Source organism: Anser brachyrhynchus (assembly GCF_964034855.1).
Source record: "Anser brachyrhynchus genome assembly, chromosome: 10".
Taxonomy (NCBI): domain Eukaryota; kingdom Metazoa; phylum Chordata; class Aves; order Anseriformes; family Anatidae; genus Anser; species Anser brachyrhynchus.
Genome location: NC_137705.1, coordinates 21092211 through 21118646, shown reverse-complemented (window position 1 = coordinate 21118646; position 26436 = coordinate 21092211). Strand labels below are relative to the sequence as shown.

General features: G+C 44.9%; 1 protein-coding gene across 6 annotated transcripts in view; it reads left to right on the top strand.

Moving 5' to 3' along the window:
* The window catches only part of PHF2 (PHD finger protein 2), a 104923-nt gene extending 80427 nt beyond the window's left edge, over window positions 1-24496 (top strand). For 5 of the 6 annotated variants that reach the window (XM_080606499.1, XM_080606504.1, XM_080606502.1 and 2 more), the window contains 12 exons: window positions 884-973; window positions 2260-2631; window positions 3571-3690; window positions 4902-5020; window positions 5693-5871; window positions 6099-6172; window positions 8135-8292; window positions 15550-15827; window positions 18351-18446; window positions 19367-19476; window positions 20669-20930; window positions 23568-24496. In XM_080606499.1, the coding sequence (XP_080462625.1) occupies window positions 884-973; window positions 2260-2631; window positions 3571-3690; window positions 4902-5020; window positions 5693-5871; window positions 6099-6172; window positions 8135-8292; window positions 15550-15827; window positions 18351-18446; window positions 19367-19476; window positions 20669-20930; window positions 23568-23656 (1947 nt within the window). In that variant the 3' untranslated portion in view covers window positions 23657-24496. The remainder of the gene's footprint in view (window positions 1-883; window positions 974-2259; window positions 2632-3570; window positions 3691-4901; window positions 5021-5692; window positions 5872-6098; window positions 6173-8134; window positions 8293-15549; window positions 15828-18350; window positions 18447-19366; window positions 19477-20668; window positions 20931-23567) is intronic. The other variant, XM_080606503.1, reaches the window with a different exon arrangement.
* Window positions 24497-26436: the final 1940 nt, after the last annotated feature.

Genomic DNA, 26436 nt, shown 5'->3' with positions numbered 1-26436 from the left:
GCTCTGTTCCTGCAAATCAACACATCAGTTAAGCCAGGAAATACATATATGCCCAGAGAGATGGCTTAAAGGGATTTGCAGCCTGAGTTTCCCACTGCGGTCATTTCAGCCGCGTTATTCTTGTATGCATTGCTCCAAAAATTTGGGGGAATTAGCTGCAAGAGGCAGGCCATTCAATCATAAAATGGGAACAATTTGAGAAGGGGTGAGCAGCTGAGTAAACAATGTTGCATACACAGTTTAGATCACTTAGGTGGCTGTCTCAGATTTAAACGTAGTCAGGGTCTTGGCTGCTTCCTACTGCAAAAAGACAGTCTGAATTCAGAATTGTTCCTGATTGCCTGTAGTAGGACTGTCTGATGCAGAATCCCTTTTCTTCATGTCACCCTCTTTATTTTCTCACTTGCCATGCAAATGAGAAGTAGTGAGTGAAAGGAAGTCAGACTGTGTTGGCAGTTAGGTAAATTTGAACTTTGAATATTGTAACGTGGCATGTGAATGAAAACCTCAGTCCTGCCAGGGAGCTCCCAGACCACTCTGCTGACAAGGTATGTGCCTATCGGGTCCACTGAAAACAACATTCTGAGACAACCTTTCCTTGTAGATGTAGAAAAGGAGTTTCTCACAGAATGTCATGTAAGGGGGTAAGCAAACTGATGTTACAGTTGTGAACATGCAATAATTTGTAAGTAGTTGTCCTGAAGGAACAGCAATAACACCTAGAAGGGGAAATAAAGTGTATTTTTTTTTCTGTATTACTGATGTAGTCAGTATTGATTTGAGTAGTTTGGAAAAAACATTGACGTGTCACTTAACGAGTTTTAGTATATTTTTGCAAAAAAATCATGCACAGAAACAGCAGTCTGGCTTTGTTCTGGTTTAGGCTTTAGCAGAGCATGAAGATGAACTACCAGAAAACTTCAAACCAGCACAGCTTATCAAGGACCTTGCCAAAGAAATACGATTAAGTGAGGTTTGTGCTCTTTTCGTCATGTTAACTACACTGTTCATTTTTTAATAAGCTAGACTTTAAAACAGAGGACTTGAAATAAATGAATCTTTTTATCCCTATCTTGTTTGTTAAAATAATTCATGAGAGGTTTAAGCAGTAGGGTTACTTTTTAGGACTCTTGTCTGTGGCTGACTGGCCACATGTTTTGGGCTCCTGTTTGCTGTCTCCTTGACTTCATGCTCTGCCTGCCTGCCCTACGTCCTTCCTCCTCCACGTCATGCTAGCAGGACAGGCCACAGTCCTGTCTCCATCCTTATTTTTCCTTTCACATAGCTGCTTCCTACCCACGAATACAGTAGAGCTCAGAAAATGTTGTTGCCATCTCCTAATCATGCTCATTATACTGTGTCCTTTTTCTTATGTTCGTTGGTCTTACCTGTGATGTTGTCTGAGCTAGGAGCTATCTATCATTCTGGACATCGGCCTAGTAGGAGGCCTTGCTCTTGGCTGGTTTTTAGGCAGAGTTATTATATTAAGCATAATCATTATATTAAAAAACAAAACAGAAACAAAAAACACACAAACAAAAAAAAACCAACAACCCACAGAGGTTGTATTGAGCTGTTGTCCAGTAAGTCTGGTATCATGTTCCACTCGGAGGTGTGTGACAGTGCAAGGTGATAGCAGCTAGTTCATTTGTGCTTTGAGAAGAAGGTGTTGCATTCTAACTATATCCAAAGACCTCAAAATTGAAATCTATCTTACCCTCTTTGATGCAGTATGTACTTTTTTTTGATTGTCAGAATGGCAAGTTAAGCAGAAAATAACTTCTTTATAATTAGTCAGGTATTGTCAGTTTTAATTGGGCAGCTATTTCACTGCTTATTTTACCTGAGGGCATGAAATATGATTCTGCTACATTATCACATCTGAATTAAATTGAAGTGATTGTACTCAAACTGATTAGCATTTTAAACAAAAGACCATTCATGTTATACGTTTGTTTGTGTGGGCAGTCCACTGAAGAGTCCTACCTGATATAACCTGGTGAGAGTTAACTTCCTCAGCACTGGAGTTTCTCCAGGCCGACCTTGTGCTTGAGCAGCAGCTGAAGGGAAATTAGTGGTGGGCAGAACGCTACTGTGACACGTGGTGTGGTGTCCATTCCCTGAGATATGGATGCTGTTACTCCTATATTGAAGGAGGTTTCTCTGGTGTTTGTTTCCGTAAGGACGGGAGGGTGCAGGGGAATATCTAACATGATACAGGTGGATCTGAATGCCTTCCTATTTTGTGCCAAACTACAGAATGCTTCGAAAGCCAGCAAAGCAGACACGAGTGCCAACACAAATGCTGAGGAGATCTGTCCTGTGGAGAAGGAGGACGCACCATCACCCGTCCAAGTGACATCTCCACCCCCACCTGTAGAAAAGCTCCCTAAAAAAAAGACTCCCAAAACTGTGAAAACCCCCAAACAACTCAAGCCATCTAAGCCTCCTAAACCCCCCAAGCCTCCCAAACCCCCCAAACCTCCCAAAACACCAAAAGTCAAGGGAGAAGGAAAAAAGAAAGGAAAGAAGGCAAAAGAGAGTCCACCGCCAGCCATCCCGAATCTTGACTTGCTGGAGGCACACACAAAGGAGGCTTTGACAAAGATTGAGACGCCAAAGAAGGGAAAGGTGGGTCGTATTTTAACCTCCCCCCTGTTCTTGTCATAGTGGGGATAAAATCTCTCCTTAGGTCTCATGGAAAACAAAATTAAGCAACACAGTGTGAAACCCTGTCTTTACTGAAGTAAATGAGAGTTTTGCATTTGCCTTTTTTTTTTTTTTTTAACCTGGCTGCTCAATTTGATTTGACTGTTTGTTTGGTAACTCATTTGATATGAAGAAAGAAACCTACTATTTCAAGCTGAGTCTGGCAAACTACTGCCAGGTCCCTCTCCAAACTAAGGTGAGATGAAAATTAAGACTTTTTTTTTTTTTTTTTTGCCCCTGTACTCTTACATGAATATTTCAAGTGTTATTATCACTTTTGCGTTCATTTCCATGATCAGTCCATCAGACAAGATGGACTTTTTTCTGGGGCTTCTTGTTTGCATGAGATTTTGCTCAAGAATGAGTGAACGAAGATAAAGCACTAGTTTGCTTCTGGTTTTGCCCATGTAGGACAAGTTTCATTTTGATGTCTGTTAATGTAAATTTTGCTGTTGACCTCAGCAGAGGCCAACATTTCTTTGAGGTGCTGACAGAATAATGCATTGTACACTTTATTTATTTTTTCTTAAGAAGAATCCATAAGACTTTTCTAAAATGCTTCTGAATTTCCTAGTAGTTTGTATGCAGTTTGCCAAACCTGTCCATGGAGCAATAGGCAGGGAGGTTAACATGCTTTTACAGTAATCTTGTCTGTTACTATATGAAGGAGAAATGCAGCTAATCTTCTGCAGTCTCTGAAACAGCAATATTTGATTGAATCTCACATTTGAATTCAAAAAGGGATAAATCAGAAAAGGAGTTCTCAAAAATATGCCATCTTATATTCTAGATAAAAACGTATTTGTGTAACATGCCAGTGCTCCATCCTCATTAAGAGTACAAGTTGATTTTCTTCCCCAGGCTGCAAAGAATGTTTTAAGTGTTCCCAATAAGGAAACAGCTAATAAGCAAAATGAGGTGGAGAAATTTGAAGCTCGAGAGCAAAATAAAAGCAAAACAGAAGCCAAATGGAAATATAAGGTAAGGTCTCCTGTTAAGTTTTGTTGCTGGTTCTGCCACATAGAGATAAGTCAATGGTGGAGAAATGTTTACAGGCCTACCTAAGCAGAGAGTACGAGTCACCAATTTTCAGTTCCCAATGAAAAATTTTTGAAAAGAAAACAACAAAGTAAGCACAAATAAAGGAGGTGTATGGCTGTTTTTCAAAAGCATGTGCTGAATTGTCCATTCTTATCCTTAATGAAGCTGGTAGGAACACTTCTAATAGATTTTTCAGTGCTGATCACTTTTGTGGTTCTTGCTCTAACCTAGTTACAGTACTTTAAGTCTGGAGTAGTTCCAGATCAATAACTCCTGATGGCATAAAAATATTGTTAATGAAATCTGAATCACGCCCCATAGACTAAAAGCTTGCCTCCCAAGAGAGCTAATGTAGGGTGAGAAAAATTCATCCATAGAATAAACTAATTTTTCTCCAGGTACCTTTTAAAACAGGGTGACACAGGCTTTCTCGCAAAAATAGCTGTCTGAATTTTGCTTACTTCGCGAACTTCTAATGACAAAGGTGCAAAAAAATTCCTCGAAACAGAAGCATGTGTCTTTTCTTGTGCAGAAAGCTACTAAGAATCCTGACCTTTTAACGGAGACATCTGAGTTCTAAATTTTGTGTTAAAAACAGTCACGGTTAGCGTGATCAGATCAATATATACCAGTTAATTACCTAGCCAGTACAGCTTAGGAAAGTATTAGGGCTATGCTTAAAATATAATTGAAGACTAAATGACTTTGATATTGAATTCATAATTCAAGCTCTTCTGAAGGTGTGAAAGAAGCAAGTGGAGTCTGGGAATAAAATGCGGTCATGTTACAGGCACTGTGCTAGATTCTGTCCTTAGCTGCACAAGCATGATGATGAAGAGCAGTGTTTAATATTTTACTTCAGTCTGTACCAATTTTAGAGAGCTATACTTAAATTTAACATCAGGCATATTTGTGGTGGGCCCTGCTTAAACTGGTGCTGAAGTTCTTCTTGACCAGGGACAAGTCCCTGAACTAGAACCCATCTAGTCTAAGGAAGACTATAATTCTCTATTACTTACCTCATTTGCAGGGCATATTTTTTCTATGTATAGGTCAATGGATTCTCTGACATTACCTAGGAATCTGAAATATTAGCAACTCATATAACTGATTTTATTGTTTTTTTTTGGGGGGGTCTTTTTGCATTTCAGAACAGTAAACCTGATTCACTATTAAAAATGGAAGAGGAACACAAATCAGAAAAGACGCCTTTATCAGGAAATAAGGACAATAAATTTACGTTCTCTTTCTCTAATAAGAAGTTGCTTGGGTAAGTAAAAATATTAGAATATTCATTAATTAGAAAATTAAAAAGTCTAGTGATTATTTTTTTACACAAGAAGGTGAAAATCTGTCTTTATGGTCAATGTAGAAAATACACTTATACAAAAAGTTTTTTTACTATAGAACTTGATTTTACCTTGAATCCGTCTTGGTTGTCCATAACAGCAAAGATCTACCTTTGAGTCTGGGATTTTGCTTGAGACTACTGCCTTCAGTATTCATGCTATGTCTTGTTTTTTGGCACTTCAGGTTCTTACTAGTTTAAATTTGTTATATTAAATGATTTTGTGCAGGTCCTATTCAGGGTACATAAAAAAAAAAAAGCAACAACAAAAAAACTTTTAAATGAACACTGCATGCCAAAATTCCATGCTGTGTGTCCATTATGTATATCGTGATATACTTTGAGACAACTTAATATTGTAGTGCTTATTTCAAGCCAGGAAAGCTGCTCTGGTCTGCATTGTATTTGGGGATATAAATTGTAGGTACAGTAACATGTTTGTAAAATGATTTAAATTGCTCTGGCACCTTTGAAAGTGTTCAGATTGACTGAGATTTCTGTATGAGGAAAAGTATTCATTGTCTTCCTCTCTGTCTATTCTCAAAATGTTTCCTGGTCAGTATATTGTTACTGATTTGTAATTTTTTTTTGCAGTTCAAAGGGAGTCAAAACCCAACTGAATACTAGTGTGTTTGGGTCACTGCAGAATTTTAAAGAAGATAAAGCAAAACCTGTACGAGATGAATATGAGTATGTGTCAGATGATGGTGAGCTAAAAATTGATGAGTTTCCAATCAGAAGGAAGAAAAACACTACAAAAAGAGAACTGCCCTGTAAGAATATTTTAAGAATATTTTCTTTTTTTGTCTGTGTGACAGGGTCTTATGTGTTCGCTGTCCAAAACTAGTCTTTATGTTATGTGCTTTACAGTAAAGAAAACCATACCTTAACTGTTAGTCAAACATAACTGTGTTTGAATTGCTTTCAAAGTAAAGGCTTACGAGTGCTACTGTTTAGAAGAGAAAAGGACCATGACTTACTTTTCCTCTTTTTTATTCAGTTTTATCAGATAAAAAAGACACTCTGCAGCATACTCCTGTTAAGAAGCCAAAGGTGGAGTCGGTGTCATATAAGGTATGGTAATTATTGTAACTATCACACGTGAACACCCATTATATATCTCTTAAAGTATGTGGGGCTTATCCAAAATTGCCTGGAAAGTTGTCTCAGATCTCCTAGGCAGTGCTTAATGGCAGCTATGCAATATGCCTTGCTATAATCATCAGTGACTTTCGTTCACAAGATAATAGTGTCTTTTTTCTGCCCATGTGAGGTAACAGCACTGTAAATGATGGTAGTGAAGACTTCTTTCAATTGTCACATCCTCAGCCTGCCCAGAACAGATAGCATTCAGACATTGTAAGGACTAAGCAGAATTTGGCTTGCACTGCTTGTATGTGATTAGGCCTGTTGGGAAACATTTGTAGGGACCATGACAGTTGAACAGTATCACAAGAGAAGAAGCAAGCCATAAGAAGGAATGGGAAGGGTCAGAAGGAACTTTATGTTGTGCGTGGCTTGATGTTACATTGTTGATGGGCACAAGTGTCTGTCCCGGGCTGTGTTTTGACCTGTGTCCCCCCCTTTGAACACTGATCATTAAAGATTTCCATGTTCATGTTTGACAATGAAACTCAGAGTAATGCTAATAGAACTGAAGGCATGTCATTTGGTGTTTCACATTACTGGAAGTCCTATTATGTACCAATTAAAGGTTTTGTTTACTGTCACTTAGCAGAGTCTCCATCTGTCTATTATGGGCTTACATCTGGAATGCCCTGGGCTCAGACGGATATTTTAGCATGTCCCTAACTTGAGGCAGTGTCAGTGTGCCCGTTGATAGCTTTGCATCAAGAAGCTTAACAGTACAGGCATAAGTTTGCTCTTATTTGAGTTAGCGTTGTAGCTCAATGCTGGAAATTAAATGACATGCTGAAATGTTTTGTCTAACTGTGGTTGATATAAATCCACATTCTAATACCTGAATCAATCATAGAAAGAAAAACAGCTTGTTAACACAGAACTGTAGGTGACTGAAATATTTAGCCCTAAGAGCTAAACAGTTTTCTTCATCCTGGTTTGCCTCAGGGATGTTCAAGAATAAATGCATATCTCCTTCCCTCAGCCTGTAGTTGAAGTCTGGAGCGTAGTGCAGAGGGAGCAGGGCAAAACATGCTGATATCTCATTGCATGGAAGTTTAAGAAAGAAGACTAGTTCCTGAAGAAAGAAGTAGTGGCAGCCTAAGCAACAATGGCTAGAACTTTGGAGGCCTGAAAGCCGGCAGGAATGGAGAAAAAAAGTTGTTTTATTATAGTCTACAGTGCATAGAGGTATCAGCCCTAGAAAGTCAGTTAGTTGCAGGTAGCTTCCTTCAGCGTCCTCAGATGGTACTCATGTGTCTGTCCCATTCCTTTGTTCCATATTCCTGTTCTTTTGTAGCGGGGATGGTGGAAATGGGTCTGTCCCTGCGTCTGAGCTGGCCAAGCTAAGCATCTTGCAAGATACAGACCTAAGCCATGATGTCTGGGCTGATAGATACAGCCACACGCTCACTTCTGCTGCTGCATGGGTCTCAAAACCAGGAGCAGTGGCTGGGAAGGGAACACAGCACCTGGAAATACCACTGTTACTGTGGTGTGATCCCATGCGTAGGATCTGATCTCAAAGCTGGCTCCCTAGGGTTGGAAGGGAACAGGAAAACCCACCATGCCTACAGGCTGGAAGGAGACTGATTTTTATTGTGTACCAGATTTTTATTTTATTTTTATTTTTATTTTTATTTTTATTTTTATTTTTATTTTTATTTTTATTTTTATTTTTATTTTTATTTTTATTTTTATTTTTATTTTTATTTTTATTTTTATTTTTATTTTTATTTTTATTTTTATTTTTATTTTTATTTTGTTGTTAACAAGAGCAAATTACAATGGCCAGCCCTGTGTCTTTGGAAGAGCAGCAGGCTGCAGAAATTCTTGTGTTCTTTTTAACTAACTTAGTAAGTTTCCATTTTGTGAGCTGCCTTCTTGTTTTTGCAGAGTGATGACTCGTCGGATGAAGATTTGCTTCACATTGACACAGAGGCAAAGCCAGGGCGTAATTCCAAAGTAAAGAAAGAGAGCGGAAGTTCAGCAGGAATTCTTGACCTTTTGCAGGCAAGCAAGGAAGTTGGGGGTTTAGAGTATAACACCAACAGGTATGCACAAAGGGATTTTTTTTTTGCTCTTACCTGTAGACAAGAATTGCTCTTTTGTGGTTATGTGTGTAAGAATGAGAGAGAGAATGAACTTTGCAGCTCAGTCACTGCTTTTTCTCCAGTAAGCAAATTCTTCCTTTATCCTGTGATCTGGAGGGAGAGGTGGAAAAGTGTGTGGGAAAGATTTTAGTGGTATAATTTAAACAAATAGAGGCATTTCACATCTGTAAATGCTGAACATCCATTTTAGCAATAATACTATAATAGATGAATCATTCAAAAGGAGCTTTCTGCTCAGTGAATGCAGCTTGAGTTCACTGCCTCCACTCTTTATGTGCCAAGTCTGATCGTAAACTACAGATAGAAGAATTAGGGTATGCGTGCCATTTCAAAAGAAGCAGAATAGGACTCTTCACATATGGAAATGTCTTGCTTAATTCAAACCTTGGGAACAGAGCCCTGGAAAGGAGTTTTAGGAACATCAGAGTTTACAACTAACATGCACAGAATGGCCCAGCATACGTGAACTGCTGCATCCTATGTCCTGTGCTCCCTAGCAATCTGCTGGTTATGTAGATCTTTGCCGCTTATATGTGCAAAGCAGCAAAACCAACAGCAGAGCTAGGTATCATATTCAGTAGTTGCTGGGATACCCCAACAGCATCTTTTGCTTCCCTGCTTTTTTTTAGGTCTGCCTTGCTTATGCAAAGCCATAGAACCTGTGCAGAAAGTAGTAGTGGTGGTAGTGGGTCTGAGAGTTGATAAAACACTAGGTAAAGGGAGCCTGGTGCTGTCCTTCTCACCCAGGCTGTGCCCTTGCTGGGTGTTGGGTGTGCGTGACCCAGGTAAAGTGCAGCTTGCAAATTTGAAAGGGCCTGTTAAAGTGGAATCAGAGAGGAAGATATTATCTAAACCTGGGAAAGATTGGAAGTTAAAAGCCATAACTGTGAATTCCAAAAGATATGTCTCATGATCGAAGGGGAACATATGGAATAAATTATCAAAGGAAACCGTGGAAAGTGAATTTTATCAGTGATTTAAAAAAAATAAAATTTAATGTTGGGAGAGAAGATGGAATTTTTTTAAAGGCTGCAGTCTGGTGACAGAGCTACAGAGAAATGAGGGAACGTTGTTGAAGCAGATGTTTCGACCTTTCTCAATTTATTAGGTAATTGTCTCTTTCCCAACACAGATAATTGCAGGAGATTAAAGCATAGTATACAGACTGCCTTCATTCAGGAGACCTTCATCTCTGCATTGAACAGGGGTGTGTATGCGAGGTCTCCTGTAAGAGTTTTCTGCTCGTTCCTTTTGTTTTCCCATGGTACTCATTCCAGTGGTGTGTCACACAGCAGAACTGCAGGTGAAAAAAGCCAATGATTTTAAAAACAAATAACATAGTAACTGTCCTCAGGAGGAGGCTTATCTTGACAAGACTGTTATTTCTAGGGAAGAGATCTGATTTCAGTTTAGTGCCATTTTTCTTCCATTACTGCCTTCCTTCTAGCAAGGAGTGGTTGTTCAAAACCAGTGATTGCAGAGGGTATGGGGAGAGGTACCAAAGTGTCTGCAGCTCCCAGGTAATACAATATTTTTTTGTTGTCTGAGTACAAATGGGTCGGTGCTTCTAGATTTTCCTGATCTCTTGAGATTTGGCCCCGTCTGCTCTTCAAGAAACACTGAAATAATCACATTGGCACTTGTTATCTGTTTGGCTGTTCCTCTGAATTCCTTTTTCATTCTGTGTTATGGTGCATAATGGAACTAGAGTTTATATCAAATTTACACTTATGTTTTGGCAGGTAATTATACATTTGGCAGGTAGTTAGGTGTATCTAACTGTGGGAATTAGGTTGCCTGTGTAATATGACTCCCATACATGAATATCCATATAAAAGAAGAAAATGTCAGCCATTTTAAGAATTAAAGAAATCTGTCTTGGCCATGTTTACAGTACTAATTATTGCACGTACAGTGTGGTTCATTGCCTGCTTGTGATGTGCAGATATGCAGAGGTAAGCTGAAAATACAGGTTAAAGGAATGATCCTCAAAGATTCTCTCTCTTTCTTTGGTTGTGTCTTTTGCTGTCTGTAATGGGTTAAAACTGCCATTCAGTAACAGAGTAGGACTCAGGCCTTTCATTTTTCCTCCCTTCAACCTCGGCTCTGTATCCAGTGTATTTGTAGACTTTGTGGTTTCTGAAATGAAAGTCGCGAAGGCAGTCACATAACTAAACTTCGCATGAATTACTACACTGTGTGTGGTAGTTTAGTGGGAATGTGTCATATCAATTTTGGTTCTTGTATAAACAATTAGATTTTGGCAGCGTGTGTTGAAGCTTGATTGAAAAAAGCTCCTGATAAATGAAATTACTGTGTTTCGTTTCATAATTATGCTAGGCTTTTTAAATGGCCATAACGTGCTTCTTTAAAAAAGAAGAAACCTGATATGCAAACAAACTATGTCACAACATAATGCCGATGTGGTCCTGCCTGACTCTCAGAAATAATTTCCATGTTTCTTTAGTTTGTTTTCCTACTTGTAAGGCAGGTAAAGGGTAGTACGTATATGTATGTGTTTATATATATACTTATATATATAGGTCCCTTCCAACCCCTACAATCCTGTGATTCTGTGATATATAATGTACGTAGTAGTGCAGTAAAGTCTGTGTGGGATGTCCTCTGCTCGCATGGTGATCTGTGCAGATGAGGGTGAGCTCTGCAAGGGGAAGCACAGAGTCCTGTCAGACCAGCACCAGGGCTGCTGAACTGCAGTAGTAACTTAGGAAGCAGGTTAGGGCTTTTTTGTGTGTTAACGACCTCACATGTATTGTGTGCAACTTTATTCTGTAAAATGTTAGATTGTCATTTGCAACTGACCAAAACAAATGTCCTGATGGCTTTACCTAGATTGCTCTCCCACACTTGTGCCAATGGTAGCAAGATGGGGAGAGACGAAAAGAGAGGTCCTGCAGAAAGGTTGCCGTAAATATGGGAACAATCTGAAAAGAGCGAAATGGAATATAGGAAAAAAAAAAGTTGAGGAGACTAGTAGTCATGTGATCTTGAACTCAGTGAATCCCAAGTCTGATAAAATATGGATGAAAATACTGATTTTGTGCTTGAAGTTATTTAAGTCCTGTAGTTCTATACATTTGTCACTTCTCCAAAATACTGACAAGTCATTAATGTCTCTGCTTCACTTCTTTGTAGTTCATTTCCATCTTGCCTTGGGGAAGATGAGGGAAATGCAGAAATGACAGGAAAACTATCACATAGGGAAAATGGTGATTCATTACCTCCCCCTCTCATGCATCAGTTCTTACCTGCAGTATTCCAGAACAATGCCAATTGGAAGGGACCTTGTGAAGTCATTTCATGCAGCTGCCGGCTCAGAGCATGGCCAGCTGCATAGTGTGACCTGGTTGTTCAGAGCATTGCCTCGGTGAGTTTTGGATATATTCAGGGATGGAGATTCTGCAGCCTCTCTGTGTGAGCTGCTCAGCCACCCTCAGCATGGCCCTTTTCTTCCTGTGGCTGGCTGGGATTTCCCCTCCGCTGCCTTTCATCCTTTGCTGTGCACCTCCGAGTAGGATCTGGCTTCCTCTGCTCTGTAACCCCATGAGGCAGTTTGTATGTCAAGTTAGTTATTTCCACTTAGAAAATGTTCAGTGGTTCCTGTGACTTTCCTTTGCTCTTACCTATTTTCCCCCAGTCATGAGACTGGGTGGAGTTATTCAGAGGTGAGACAAAACATTAGTGAGGTTACTGTCTCTTCCCCCCTTGCCCTTCAGTACCTCCAGCTGCTGTGCAGGCAGCGTGGAGAACAGGGAAGAGGCCAGCCTTCAGTGAGTTGTATTCCAACAAAATGAATACATTCAATTTCTAAATATGAGGATAGAGGTAACAGGTTCAGTAATTACCTATGAAAGGAAGATGGTCTCTCAAGAGATGATGAACCCTCAGAGAGAGATGGCAGTAGGGGAGGGGCCAGCCCCAATGAGGGAGGCAAAGCCTTAGTCTGTCAGTGCTGAACTGTGTGTATTCCTGTCAGCGATCACAGCTGTTTGCCTGTTGCCACCTGCTCTGGAGTGCAGTGCCAGGGAAAGGATGCTCTTGTCAAGTCTAGGAGGGGAATGCAGGCAGAACGAAAGCCCTAAAGCATAGCCTGAAGGGGATGCTCTGTGCACTCCTCCCTGACGAAGACACTGCTAGCAACAGCAAGCTGTTCTGGGGCTCTGAGGCCCCTAGGCTTAAACCCATCCTAGCAAATAGCTGCAGGTAGCACTGTGGAGGGCACCACGCCATCTGTGGTGCGCTGACCAACGTGTCCTTCCTTGGCTTCCCTCGGTGGTGAGCTCCCCTTCCCTGCTCCTCATCACACCATCAGACTGGATGCACTGCAGGCTGATCGGTCCTGGAGGAGATTTTATTTGGGCTGAGTTTTAGCAACATATTTTCCCTTCTGTTACAGTGCTTCTCTCTGTTAATACTGTGCAAACGTGCTGCCAATTCCACCCGCCGCAAGCAGCAGCAGCTCCCCGTGAGCTCTGGGTGGGAGCCGGGCCTGGCAGGCCTCGGGGTCGGCCTCCACAGCCTGGTCCTGGGGCTGGCTGAAGCAGCCACTTCATGGCCATGCCCTGTTGGCCATCTGAGCATTTCTGTTGCCTGTGGCACGTGTCACGGCTGCACCAAGGTTTACTTCGTTGTCCTGGGGGTTACAGGCAGGGCCGGCAGTTTCTAGTGTGGACCTCTTTTGGTTCCTGCACTGTATGCGTCTGAAAACACCAGATGCTTGCTAGGCAGCAAATGGTTATTGCAGTAATCTATTTCCTCACTCGGGCAACCCTGAGAACACTAACACTCCAGTTCTTTGTAGAGTTTCTTTACAACAGAATCCCCAAAAGGGAGCCCACTGCAAAAGGCACGAACTGCTAGTCAATTAAAGTGTCTGTTTCTCTATTCATCCACTAATTTTTTTTTTAGCTTGTGGAAAGGAAAGCAAGGCTGCTGGGATTTGCTAAGCCATGGCAGGGTCTGTGCTGTCGCCAAGTGCCACCTCACTGTGTGCTCGAAGGGCTCTTGCAAGCCAGCTGCTTGGAAGGGAGCACATGGGCAGAAGGATGCTGGTTGCTCTGCTTCTGCTCCCACTTTTACTGTTTTCAAGTTAAAGTTGGAACTCACTGTCAGTTTACTTTCATATATATATATTTATATATATAAGATCATTGCTGAAACTACAGAAAGGGGATAAGTCCTTCCAGAGTTTAAAAATTGCTTCCTGATTCTTCCTGTGTTTTTTTTTTTTTTTTTTTTTTTTTGGCTTAGAAAGCTGAAATACCTCTAATAGAAGCACAGGCAAGCACTAATGAGAAACACTTTGCTCCGTGTGCAGCTCTGTCTCTTTAAGACATTTTACCCACACGTTCAGGTTGTGGTTTGACTCTCAGAACCACTGGTTTTGATCATATTCCACAATTTATTTGTTGAAGCTTGTGTTGCTTAAGGCAGTTCCTCTCTGATTTACCCATTTAGTGGTCAGTTTTTGATGGTCTGTTTGCACTGTTTTGAGAGTCCAGTGTTTGCAAAAACTGTTGGGGGGAAAAATGGAAAGAAAATATGTTAATTTCTTATAGATGGTGTGAAATATGCCTTTGTCAGGGGGAAGGCTAAGACATCTGGCATGATAATGAAGGGATTAAAATGTCTCTTCACTAAATAAATGTTTCGATATTCTTTTATTCCTTGAGTTGCAAGCTGCTGACACCAGTCCTAACTCATTTTCAGGATTATTTATAAATGCAATTAGTGCCCAGAAACTCCCTTTATGTCTAGCGTGTTACTCTATCTAGAGTCTTGTAATGGTTTTAAGTGGATTAAATTAAGATCAAATGAGAGAAAGTGATGTGGTACTGCTAATTTACTTGGGAAATGCTGTACGTTAGTGGCTTCTATTGCATAACTGTTCAAACATCTTTTTTTTTTTTTTTTGGCATTTCACTGTTTGCCAGAAGTTCTGGAAATACTTGATGATGCGTTCTGCATTTTTGCAGAATTAATGTCTGATGTTTCCTGATAAGATTAGTGTTCTTCTACATTCTTCTGTATTGTGAAGAACATGCTTTGCCACCTTGCTAAGTGTACGTGCCAGTCAGAATTTACACATCATTTAACCTCAGCCTACTCTGTAGGAATGTGGTGTTCTCTATAGTAGATGCACAGTGCTTATTGGCAGTTAGCAATAAAATGCCAAAAAGCAAGTTCAATGTGAGCAAGGTTTCCACCCACCCTGTAGCCCACTCATCCAGTCCCACCTCTGTCCAGCACCTCCCATCATCAGTCCATCCCACGTACACACCAGAAAACCTCCCAGGGCACTGTAGAAACCTCATGATCTGCTTGTGCTCCATCATGTTGCTCTTCTGACAGTCCTGGGGCAGTGAACGTCCCCATTGAGAACTGTGGCTTGTGATCCTGAGCTTCATTCCCGTTGTTTGGATCCTTTCTCCACTTGCTTGGCAGTACATAGCAGAAGCCCACCACGACAGCACTGTTGCCTGTTGGTTGTTTCACTGCAGAGGGCACAGCCCGCGTTCCCCGTGCCCACCCACAGCAGCACCCTGGTGCGAGCTGTCCCACCTTCTTCGTGCAGTCACAGTGATGTGGTAGCTCGGTCACCACAGCCAGCCTTCTCCATTCTCCTGAGCTCTGTCATTTCTCGAGGGGAGCCTGAGAGCCTGCCCACTGTCATGGTCCATGTGCGGTTCCCCCTCACCACTGCTCCCTGCCCTCTTCAGGCTTCGCTTTCATACACAGTCATGTGAAGGAGGGGATGGAGGAATCTGAAATGAATTTGCAGGGGTATTGGCCAACAGCAGGGGTCTCATCGTTCAGGTCAGTGAAAGCAATGTGGTTTTCACCCGCTGCAGCTCCATTGCAGGAAATGGGAATTTGGGATGTGTGTGTAAGGGGCTGGGGTGACACCCTCAGGGTTGGGTAGTACAAATGCTGCATTGCTGGGAATACTGTTATGGAGGTTACTGTTACAGTAACCCCAAATCTAATGCACTGTGATGTTGCTGTTAACATAAAAATAACTGTTGTCACTTGTGGCATGCCCAGCTGCTCAAAGCACAGTAATCAGGAAATTTCTTCTAGCAACACTGCGAGGTGAAAGGAGTCAACTGTTTGAGAGGGGTTTGTGTTTTCATAGAGTCGCTAATAGCTCTTGTATTTCTCAATGTTTTCCTGCAGTCAGCCACCTGCCTCACCCAGCACGCAAGAAGCAATCCAGGGCATGCTATCGATGGCAAACCTCCAGTCATCAGACTCCTGCCTCCAGGCATCCTGGGGTACCAATCAGGCGAAGAATAACTCCATCTCCACACAGAACTCTAAAAAAACAGGTGGTGGTAGTAACAAAAATGCTGGCAAGCGGTTACTAAAGAAAAGCACAAAAAACAGTATTGACATTGAAGATTATGATGAAGATCAGGACCATTTAGATGCCTGTTTTAAAGATTCAGATTACGGTACGTACACACGAAGCAGTCTGAGTTGTGTGTGTGCCTGGGTATGTGTGTGCATATTTACAAATACTCCCCGTGTTTCTCATGGGACGCTTTTTCAATTTCATGTGGTCTGTTACACTGAAATATCAAAATTTTAGTAAGGAAGAGTGTAAATAACAAGAGGTCTGCACTGTAAAATTAAGCAAACACTCCATAATAGGTAGACTGACTACAGAACCTGTGGTGATATAACTACCCAGTTAGACTGTATTTGAGACATGGTGTTACCAGTAGATCTTAAAAAGCATGGAAACAAACTGACAATGTGGCAGTCAGCCAAGAACCATGGGGAGCTGTCCCAAAAATGTGTGTCAGGTACTAGTACTTATGACAGGAATGTCCTTCTCTGCACAATAACACTAAAGTATCTAGGTAAGCTGAGTGAGAAGCTGAATTTGTACTTGGAAAAGGGTTCCTATGGTATTTTGAGTGTTGGCATAGAAAGTAAGCATCTGAAGCAAAAATGAGCACATAGCCAGTTTGCACCAGTTATATCAGTTCTACCATAATAATTTGCAGGAGCAATTTTGAATATAAGAAGTGAGGAAAGGAAGAAAGTAATAATGTGAGGATTGATAGGAACTGGAAAACCTGAAGCCCTGAATGGGGCAAGAAGTAAGTAGAGGTTTGTGGCAAGTACGGCCATCAGAAATCATGTTATGACCGGAAAAACAGCATGTGTTTTCACCCTCTGAGATACCAAGGCAAAATGGAGGTCTTGCGACATGTTGCAGAAGGCAGCCCAGCCATTTAGAGTGCTCTGCGATGCAGTGGTGGTGCTGCTGGGTGCTTTGGGAAAGGGCAGCTCCATGAAGCGGATGCCACGCATGGGCAGGGCTCTGCTCTGCTGAGGGGTAGATTTGCTCATTACACATCTGTGCTGCGACTGAATGGAGAGCCTTTGTTGTGAGCAGGCTTGGTTTTCAAAGGCTCTGCTGTTCCACATCTAATCAGCAGACTTACGGTGTCAATGGCCAAATGCCACAGTATGGGTAAAATCACTAGTGAAGTAACAAATGGCAACGGGCAAGAAAATCAAATGCCTGTTAAAAAATATACACACACAAACAAACAAAACTTCACAGTAAGGGCTGGGACAAAGTTTAGATTAGTTGATGTTTTATCCCTGAGGCCTTTGAAGGGTCCTCCGGTAGAATGGTTCGCATTTATCTCTTGGCCACTAGTAAATCAAGGAATACAGTTTCCAAGGTCTGCACAAATGGCATGTCGTCTCGTTTCTCTCTGCCTAACTGTGCTGGAGTCACAAGCGCCAGGAAGGTGAGGTGCCAAATGAAGCGGTTGGCTTCCCTGGCACTGGGAATTCTGCTTGCACTAGGCAGGCTCACAGTAAAGGCTGCTCCCTGCTCCCGGGGGAAGAACAGGGGATGTGGCAGTAAAGGAAACTGCCTTGGTCTGCTCTGTGCGTGAAGGGAACCATAAGTCACTGCGGTGTGAGTTGCAGTTGCGGGTATTGCTGTCCAGCGAGGATGCTGTTCAGACAGCCATGAATGTGAAAAAGCCCTACAGACATCAGAAACCAAGTGTGGGAGCCAAGATGTGTTGTGATCTCTCTTGCATGTCTCCTTGCTGTGACAGCTGTCCATGCCTGGTAATATCAATGGGCCATACCCATGCTGAGTCATAAGTAGGACCACTGCTACTGCGATAGAGATACATGGCAGATCACACGTATCTTAGCCAAGTTGTTGTGGATAGGAGTTTGTGGGAGGTCTGTAGGATCTTTAGGAGTGTATCAAGTGACCAGCGTACTTAATCTGCAAGCTGTGTTAGCGCTGGGCCTGATATCATACTGTGCATGTGAGAGAGCCTCCTCTGAAAACATGGAGCAAGGCTTGCTTGTATCTGGCAAAACCTAAACCTATGGGAACAGGAAAAAACCTGAGACATGGCACCAAGTCCTTCCATGCAGTCCAAAGACCAGTCCCTTAACAAAGAGGTGGCTGTCTCCGTGTGAATCATAGTGTGGCTCGCTTTTTCCGAAGCTTTTGAAGAAAGGTAGAAGCTCCTCTCATGGCAGGAGTACCTACACACCTACACATGTTTCTTTGACACATGAAGATTCACATCTTGTCTCACAAGGGGTTATGAGAATTGCACTGGCATGTCTTCAATATTAGTCTAGCTTGGGATAAAGAATCTTGTCTGTGTTTCTTACAGCTGTGCTGCCACTACACAGACAAGATTAAGACTGATTTTTGCCGTTTGAGAAGTTTATCTGTGTATCCTAAAAGTAGCTGGTCGCAGCTTAATGACAGCAGCTTCTAAAATGCAGTTTGTGGATGAGAGCAGGAGAAAGTCTCCTGACTGTTGCAGCTGTGTCACCACTCAGCGTTACCTCAGGGGGACATTGCTCTTCTGAGCTGTGATACCTGTGGGCACCATACCTGTACAGAGCAAGTGGATCTGTGTGCAGCACAGAGCTATCACCCACACTGAAAGTATTCTCTTTGTTTTCCACTGTAGTTTACCCTTCTCTTGAATCGGATGAAGATAATCCAGTATTCAAATCTCGATCAAAGAAAAGGAAAAGCTCAGATGATGCCCCTTATAGCCCAACAGGTAAGTCCATAAAATCTGTGCTACCCAGACTCAGACTAAGTCATGCAGGTCCCTAATGAACCAGCCATTTGTCAAGGAATGTGGAAACTGTAAGACCACAACTAGCAATTTCTCTGTAGTGTGAAGGATTAATCCTTTCCAGCACAATGGGAGGTGATTTCATGTGCTGGGACTCACACCGACCGGTGTTAGCCTTTCGCCATCAATCAGCAGGAAAAAGTCATTCCTGGATGGGTTGTTTATTTTTCTTCATGTTCTTGGTGAAGGAATGATTGGTGGCCACCTTAGCAGTGGTGTAGCTGTGAAACCACAGACAGCTGAGTAGCCCTGGCTTTTAGGTGTTGACCATGTAGAGAGAAATGACAGGGAATGTGGTAATGGTCTCCTCTGGGTTTGGCCAAAGCTGATGGTCTGGAAGGGTGTTTTTGTTGTGGCTCACCAGAGGCAGTATAAGAGGCCAGGGGGTTCCTAGACCCCCTTTTGCTGTGGCCCGCTAATGGGGGAGTCTCCACAGCTTGCTGTGTGTGACAAAGAAGCAGTGTCTCTGCTTGTGGCACTGCGTGTCCATCCCCAGCAGATGGGGTGGTGGACGGTGTCCATTTGGAAACGATGCTGGAGTCATTCATACCTGTAGTAGGCAGAAATCTCCCATGGCTTCGGCTTCAGGAAGCTGCAACTGCCTGTGAGGTTACTTGGCTGTGTTATATCTTTGTTGTCAGCTTCTCCCCAAACCGCTGTGACTGGGTGGAGGCTGTCAGCACCTCCTTCTTCGTACACATCCTGGGGAAGGAAGAGCAGAGGCTGTGGCATCCCTGGCTCTTCCTGCTCAGGAGGGCAGAGTCTCGCTGCCCAGTGTGTGGCTCTGCTGCTCATCTGGGCACATGCTGCATGTGTCTCACCTACACCTGCTTTCCTTGCAGCACGAGTCGGCCCCTCGGTGCCTCGACAAGACAGACCGGTGCGAGAGGGTACAAGAGTCGCCTCCATTGAAACCGGACTCGCCGCTGCTGCCGCAAAGCTGTCACAGCAGGTGAGGTTGCTTGGGAAGTAGTAGCTGTCAGGAAATGAAAGCAGCAAAGTCATGCCCAAACAGCAGCAGTGTCAGCCCTTCTTAGGGTTTATTCATGTCAGTAACACAAGGGTCATCAGTCTCAGGTGAAATAAATGGGAGGAAAGTCCTGTAGTGTTGCAGCATACCTGACAAAGCCACAGCACAGGGCAAGCAGTGTATCAAGAGTACAGAAAAGCATGAGGGAGCAACCACAGCTACCTTGCAGGCTAATGGTAGAAGGAGGGTCCCTGAAAGGAGTGTGTGAGAATGGTGTATTGATATGTATTTGAGAGTCTGACTGATGTGATTGCCTTGTCTGTGGAAATTGGCTGCTGGGAAATGTTAGGGTTTTCTCTCAAAGCTTTGGTGAACCGAGGATAGCTAATGTCAGTTTAACAGAGATATTGAGGCATTTCTGGGTGTTGGTAAGTGTCCTTTGGTCTCTGGAGATGTCATATAGATGCTAAGTGCCTCATGCACATGGGCCCCACAAATGTGACGGAGCAAGGCGTGAAGGTGATGAGGTCTGCTGGAGCCAGGTTGGCGAGATGCCTTGGGGAGCTGCTGGAGTTGTGGCTTTTGGTGGCATTGCGCTTTTGTGATGGGTGCTGTTGGGTAGAAGAGCTCCAAGAATGGTAGCAGAGTTTCAACAAGAAGTGGATTTGAAGGTAGGCAAGGGAAACAGGATCGTGACAGACCACTTTTTTCATGATGTGTAGTAGTAGGTGGCGAGATAATGTGTGTCTTAGCAAGAAGCAGATTCAGTGAATAAGTGGGGTGCTTAATATCCTCCATGCTATTGTGAAAGTGTGTGAAGATTGAAGATAGGAGATGCCAGTTTATGTGGAACATCAAAAGGTTTGTTCATGCAAAACCATGCTGCTCTCCCAAGGCAGGGTCGTTTTGGTCCTGACTGGCTCCTACTCGCCGCAGTGTGCACAGAGTTAACAAGCAAGGAGGCTCTGCACAAAGCACAGAGAGGCAAGAAAGGCAGCGTGTGCATGCGGCAGAGATCTGTGAGAGAGATGGTATCGGAACAGACTGAGCAGTTTGTACATGGCAAACTCCATTGTTTTTCATTGTATCAGGACCCTAAGCAACGCCGCTGGCCCTTGCCATAGCTAAAGGTCTTCTGGGGATTAATATGAGCTTCATGTTTGTCATTTTAAAGGAGGAACAAAAAGGCAAGAAGAAAAAAAATACCAAAAAGAAGCTGTCAACCAACAACGCGAACAAACCGGCTCAGGAAGGCAGCTCGCCAGAGCCGAAGCTGGAGTCACATGCCAGCAGCCTCACAGATCACGAGTACACCGCAGGGGCCAGCACCTTTGGGGTCGCCCAGCCTAACAGGGGATCACAGCCGATGGCACCCGGTGTTTTCCTCACACAGAGGAGACCCTCATCATCCTCGCAGAACAATGCCTCCGCCAAAGGTACCAGGAAACGCCTGGGGTTACGCTGTAGGAATGGGGAAGGGTGATTTGGTCATGTAATCCATGCCGTTTGCAGGGCCCTCATGTATTGTGTTTGTCATGGGTCTGTAGAATTGTTTTGGTAGATCAGATCTGGTTGGAGATCTGGCCCATGGCCTTGGCTCCCCTGGTAGTGTGGGCCCAAATTTGTGCCTTGCTGCTGGGCTGTTGTTGCAGGGTGTGAGGCATCCTGTGCTAGAAAATGCTCCTGAGCATGCCCCAGGGTTCCTGAGGAGGACATGCAGTGGCCACGTCACAGTCCAGCCCGTCTGGTGAAGCCTTGTCAAGGGGAGGATGCATCCATAAAGGCTGCTCTGCTCAGGGCTGGGTCAGGCACTGCTGAGGTCGGCTAGTGGTTGTGCAATACATGTAAAGGAGGACGTCCTGCCCAGCGCATAGAGTAGTGCAAATCTGCAAACCTGTCCTGAGAGTTGCAACAGGAGAGCAGAGGAATGTCAAACCTTGGGAGTAACACAGCCACGCAAACAAAACCAAGAGAGGAAGAAGTCGCTTGTCTGCCATAGGGAAAGCGTTTTAAAGCCGGGGCTGTCCTGGGGTCTGGGCTGGGGCCTCCTGTTCTCTGCTTGAACTGTGCTGAGAAAGCACGATAAAGGCAGGTGTGTGGGACAGGCAAAAACTCCAGTCAAGTGCACTGTGTATGGTGAAGATCAAGTGCTCGATCCCACTGGGAGAGGCCCTGTTGTAAAAAGTCAGGCTATGTGGCAGATGTTTTCAGTATTCTGCATTTGAGTGGAGCAAATTAGAGGTAGTGTGTAGTGTCCTGCAGCCCCTTTGAGGGGTGCCAACCAGTAAAACACCAGGGCAGCTGAATGGGCCATACAGGAGGATGTGTACAGCCCGTTATAGGCCCAAGGGCTCTGTCAGGAGCTGGCAAGACCTATAGCTGTCTGCAGAACCAGAGTGAAATGAAAGTATTTGCCTGGAATTGTGTCTTTGTGATGAAATGGTAACGTGAATAAAACAGGTCCAAGAGCATGGAAGATGTGATGGGAAGAGGAGTGCTGAATGGAGCCAGGCCCTGGTCTGGCAGGTGAGCTGGGTGCCCAGTCAGGTCATCGTGAAGGGAGCCTGAACAGGCATGTGGATCACACCTTGCCCGTGACATAGCTCAGTCCTCAAAGGAGGGAAGGAGCCATGTGCCAAGAGTACGTGCCTGACCTTGAGGGAGAGGAGCACGTTCAGAGCCTCCAGTGAAGGGCCTTGAGTCAGCTGGGGCCACCAAGGGGACTTCAGAGCATCTCTCTTGCATGGAGCACAGGAGATCCCTGAGCTTGGGAACTAACAGGTTGGGCATCATTGAGAATGAAGGGACTGGAAGGAGAAGGTGGGATGAAGCAGAGTCAGGGAGCTCTCAGTCTATTTCAGGGAAGGGAGATGACTCATAGTGGGGCAAAAGGATGAGAAATGAGGAAATTATAAATTGCCTTTGTATACTGCAAGTCTTCTGTGGCTGTAGAAGCACATTCTTATTGAGAAAAGGTATGGTGTGGAAGGTCACCACCTGCCCTTTTGGGCTGGAGCACTCAATGCAGGTGGGAGAAGTGGAGAGGAATCGAGTCTTTGCAGGTGTTGCATGTGAGTGCACTGACAGCATGATGGGCAGGGAAACAGCTCTGTGGGTTTGTGGTGTGCCAGGTAGTCCCAGATACCTTGGAGATTCACAATGTTTCTGGCTGTAAGGTAGTAGCTGGCGAGAGGTGGGGTAGAGATCAGCTGTGACAGTTGTACAAGTCTCCGAGGACAAGCACGCAGGGAGCACAGGCCTTCCTGAATGGCACAGCCCATGAGCAAGGGCTCGCGGTGGTGTTTTTCTCTCCTGAGTGTGGGGATAGGGGAGGTTGTCCCAGTTAGGTGCTTTGTAGTGCCTTGGTGTTAGCCTAAATTTGTAAAGATGTGCATGTCTGTGCGTGTGTGTGTGTGTGCACCTGTACATGCATCTGTTCAGCAGCTTTTGCCTATGCTGGATGCAGATGGTCTCTCTTGGGAAAGAGAGGGCAAGGAACCACAGTGGTACATGGACTGGTGCCAGTGAGGTGCCACGCAGTCTCAGTGTCCCTATGCTACAAATTCCCCCTTGAGTGTGTGCAGAACAGTAGAGAGGTGCCCAGAGGTCCTGGAGGTGCGTGCATGCCCATGGTGAAGGCAGGCAGCGTTTTACAGCCTGTTGGGTGCCCGTGTGAGCACAGCCTCCCCAGTGGGGGAGAGTCACTTGGTTTGGACGGACCGTCATGCTGGGGGCAAACTGGTCACCCACAAGCCATGAGCTGGGATGCATGTGGGCTGGGTGAGGGCACAGCACAGCAGGGCTGGCACTGTGGGGGCAGTGGGTGCCCCAGGTGTGTGACGGGATGTGCCCCAGCTGCGGTGGTGCCGCTTTGGTTCCTGTGCTTGACGCACCAGGGAGCTGGGGTGGGAGCGGGCAAGGCCCCAGGCTTGTGGGGTGGCTGCGGCCTTGTGGAGGTGCTGGGATGGGGCTGGGCTTCCCGTGGGGAAGGCAGCAGTGGTATGGGGCTGGAGGGTCACTTTGTGTAGGGCTGGAGCCGCCCCGGGGCTCACCCGCTCCCGCTCTTCCTCCAGGAAAGCGCACGAAGAAGGGGATGGCCACGGCCAAGCAGCGGCTCGGCAAGATCCTGAAGATCCACCGGAATGGCAAGCTGCTCCTCTAGCGGCCTCTGGGCTACTGCTACCTAACTTTGGCCACCACGACGGCAACCCTTTTAACTTTCAGCGGTCGGAGTGTACAGAATCCTGCTATAAATATTTTTTAATATAGATGTCCTTTCTCAGAGTGCTGAGAGCGACCAGTCCGCAAAAAGTTAACACGCCCCCGGCCCGGCCCCGCGGCGCTGAGCAGTGGGAGGCGGTGAGGGGCGGCAGGGGGCGGGCGGGCGGCAGTGCCTGGCTGCCGTGTAGATGCGTCTCCTGAGGCATCCTTTTCCTAGAATGTAGCTTGTACATAGCTTTTGGAATAACGACCACCCGTTTTTTATAAGGGGAAAGTCTCTCCGGGCGCCGCCAGCCGCAGCGGCCCGTACCAGCTCTTTGCGTAACTTCTTGTACGAGGAGGGAGACAGTTATTTTACTAGCACCTTGTGGAGTGTTTCCGTGTTTTGTGACGATGTAATTTATTAATGTTTGTAGCTTTTTATATTTGTACATTTCTTATGGGCTTTGTTTATATACACACATTACCGGGGCGCGGTGCCCGCGGGGAACCAGAGCCACCCGCAGCCATGGCGAGGGCCGTGAGGGCCGCGCCAGCCTGGGCGTCGCGCCGGCTTTTTTTATTATGATTATTATTATTAGTATTATTATTTTTTCGCGACATGTACATTTCTAACAAAGTTTATCGTGGCTATCTATCTATGACGGTGTTTTATTTACCGATTCATATCAAATGCTCTTGTATCAAGTTCACGAAATCTAAGTAAACCTAGAGCAAAGTTTAAAAAAAAAGGGAAGAAAAAAAAAAAGAAAGCAAAGTAAACTATTTCAGGTTTTGTATACATCTGCCTGGGCCTGGCCTTTTTGTGGGGTCGGTGAGGGGCGGCGCGTGGGCTCAGTGGAGGGGCGCAGGGCAGCTGTGTGCCCCCGGGTCCCCCTGTGCGGGCAGCAGGCAGGGCAGGGCGAACGGCCCGGCGTGGTGCTCTTGGTGCTCTGCCCTCTTCCCCCTGCTCCTCAGCAGGGGCAGGCAGGCACGGAGCTGTGCTGCCCCTTCACAGTCACACCACAATGCTAAGCCAGTGCTCCAGCTGCAACCCTTAGTACCACCCCTCTTTGCTGAAGTGCCACCAGAAGCCCTGGCTAGTTGGACATGGTCTTGATTCCTGTCCAGCCCTACCCACCCCTGAAGGGCAGTTGCATAGTTTATGTCCTGGCAACACACACCATGGTCCACACAGACACACCTGCCCGCTGCCCAGCACTGCTCTCATCATTTACCACCATTGGTCAAATATACACGCTCATTTCCCGCTGCTTCCTCCCTCCATCTTGGAGGTCACCAGGTGCTACAGCCTTCCCCATTTTTTTCAGTCATGGAAAGGTCAGGTAACTCATCCTTTGCTTTTCTGCCAGTTGTCTTGATGGACCCTTCTGTCCCTGGTGCTGTTTTCCACATACTCTTTCATTATCACAAGAGACTGAACATGGTGTCCATAGACATGTGCAACCGCTGCTGCTTCTGCAGTTCTCTTTCATAACACAAGGCTGTTTCTGTTTACATCTCCTACACCCTGGCTGCTCCCTTGTTCTTGGCAATATTATGTGGACAATGATGGGAGCTGACTGTAACCTGCACAGAATTACCCATTACCCTATCAGACGTCCCCAGTATGCTCGAGGTGAATATTGTGGAGTTGCAGGTAAGCATGATGCGGCCTTGAACCGATCACGTAGATGACAGTGAGAGGATTGGGATAACATGGATCTTTTCACTGCCCACATCTCTTCAAACAGGTGTCTTTTGATGAACTTTTGCTGTAAGTAATTCCTTAAGAAAGACAGCAGGCCAGGTGTGCTATTGAGGGATAGCTTCCTCTTAGGGAGGCCTTGCCTGCGTCTGTCCCAAGTCACTGTGACAACACCAGGCAAGCACAAAGGCCGTGTGTGTGTGCAAGAGAAGCGGTTACCATAAAGTATGTGCAGTACAAGGCATTGCAAAACTGATTGGACTTGAATGTTGTCAGCTTTCAAACCAGAGAACCAGTGGTGACATGACGAGTGGATTAAGACCGTGTTTCCCAGGGGAAGACTGAGAGCCCAGTTGCATTGAGTGAGCTGAAGGAAGGATGAGAGGTTATTTTCAGCCAAAGGTAAGCATGACTTTTGGCCAAGAATAACATGGCAAATGTACACAGGAGCTCAGGAAATATTTCTGTGGGGAATAGGGCACCAGTACCTGGAGAAGGTAGCAGGAGAGGCAGCAGTTTGCTCCTCTCATTGCCTTCCAGCAGAGAACTGTTAGTCAAATGTCAACCACTAGCTCCGTACAAATTCACAGGCCCAAACAGTAGTGCTTTTGCTAGACAGTGCTCCCCATGAAATGAGCTCCAAATCTCATCGACTTTCCACTTTTACTCAGGAGTTCCCTTCAAGGGTGGGCAAACTAATGCCAGCAGGGATGTGTCCTGCCTGCATCCCTATCCCCCCACCATGCCACTCCTGCCTTTGTATTCCCACCAAGCATCTTGCATTGGCTCACTGATGTCGTGAGAAACCCATCCAGATCCAAAACCAAAGGTGTTTCATTTTCCTGTTGGAAAGGTGTTTTGGTCCTGGCAGCCTCCAACAAGTGCTAGAGCAGGTGGGTGCCTGCAAGAATGCAGAGTGGATCCAGAGGGTGACATTTGCTGGCTGCAGACTCTTGGCTTGGACGCTTCCAGAACCACAGCATCGTGACCAGCTCAGACCACGAGAAGGTGTATGCTGCCAAGCAGGTGAACAG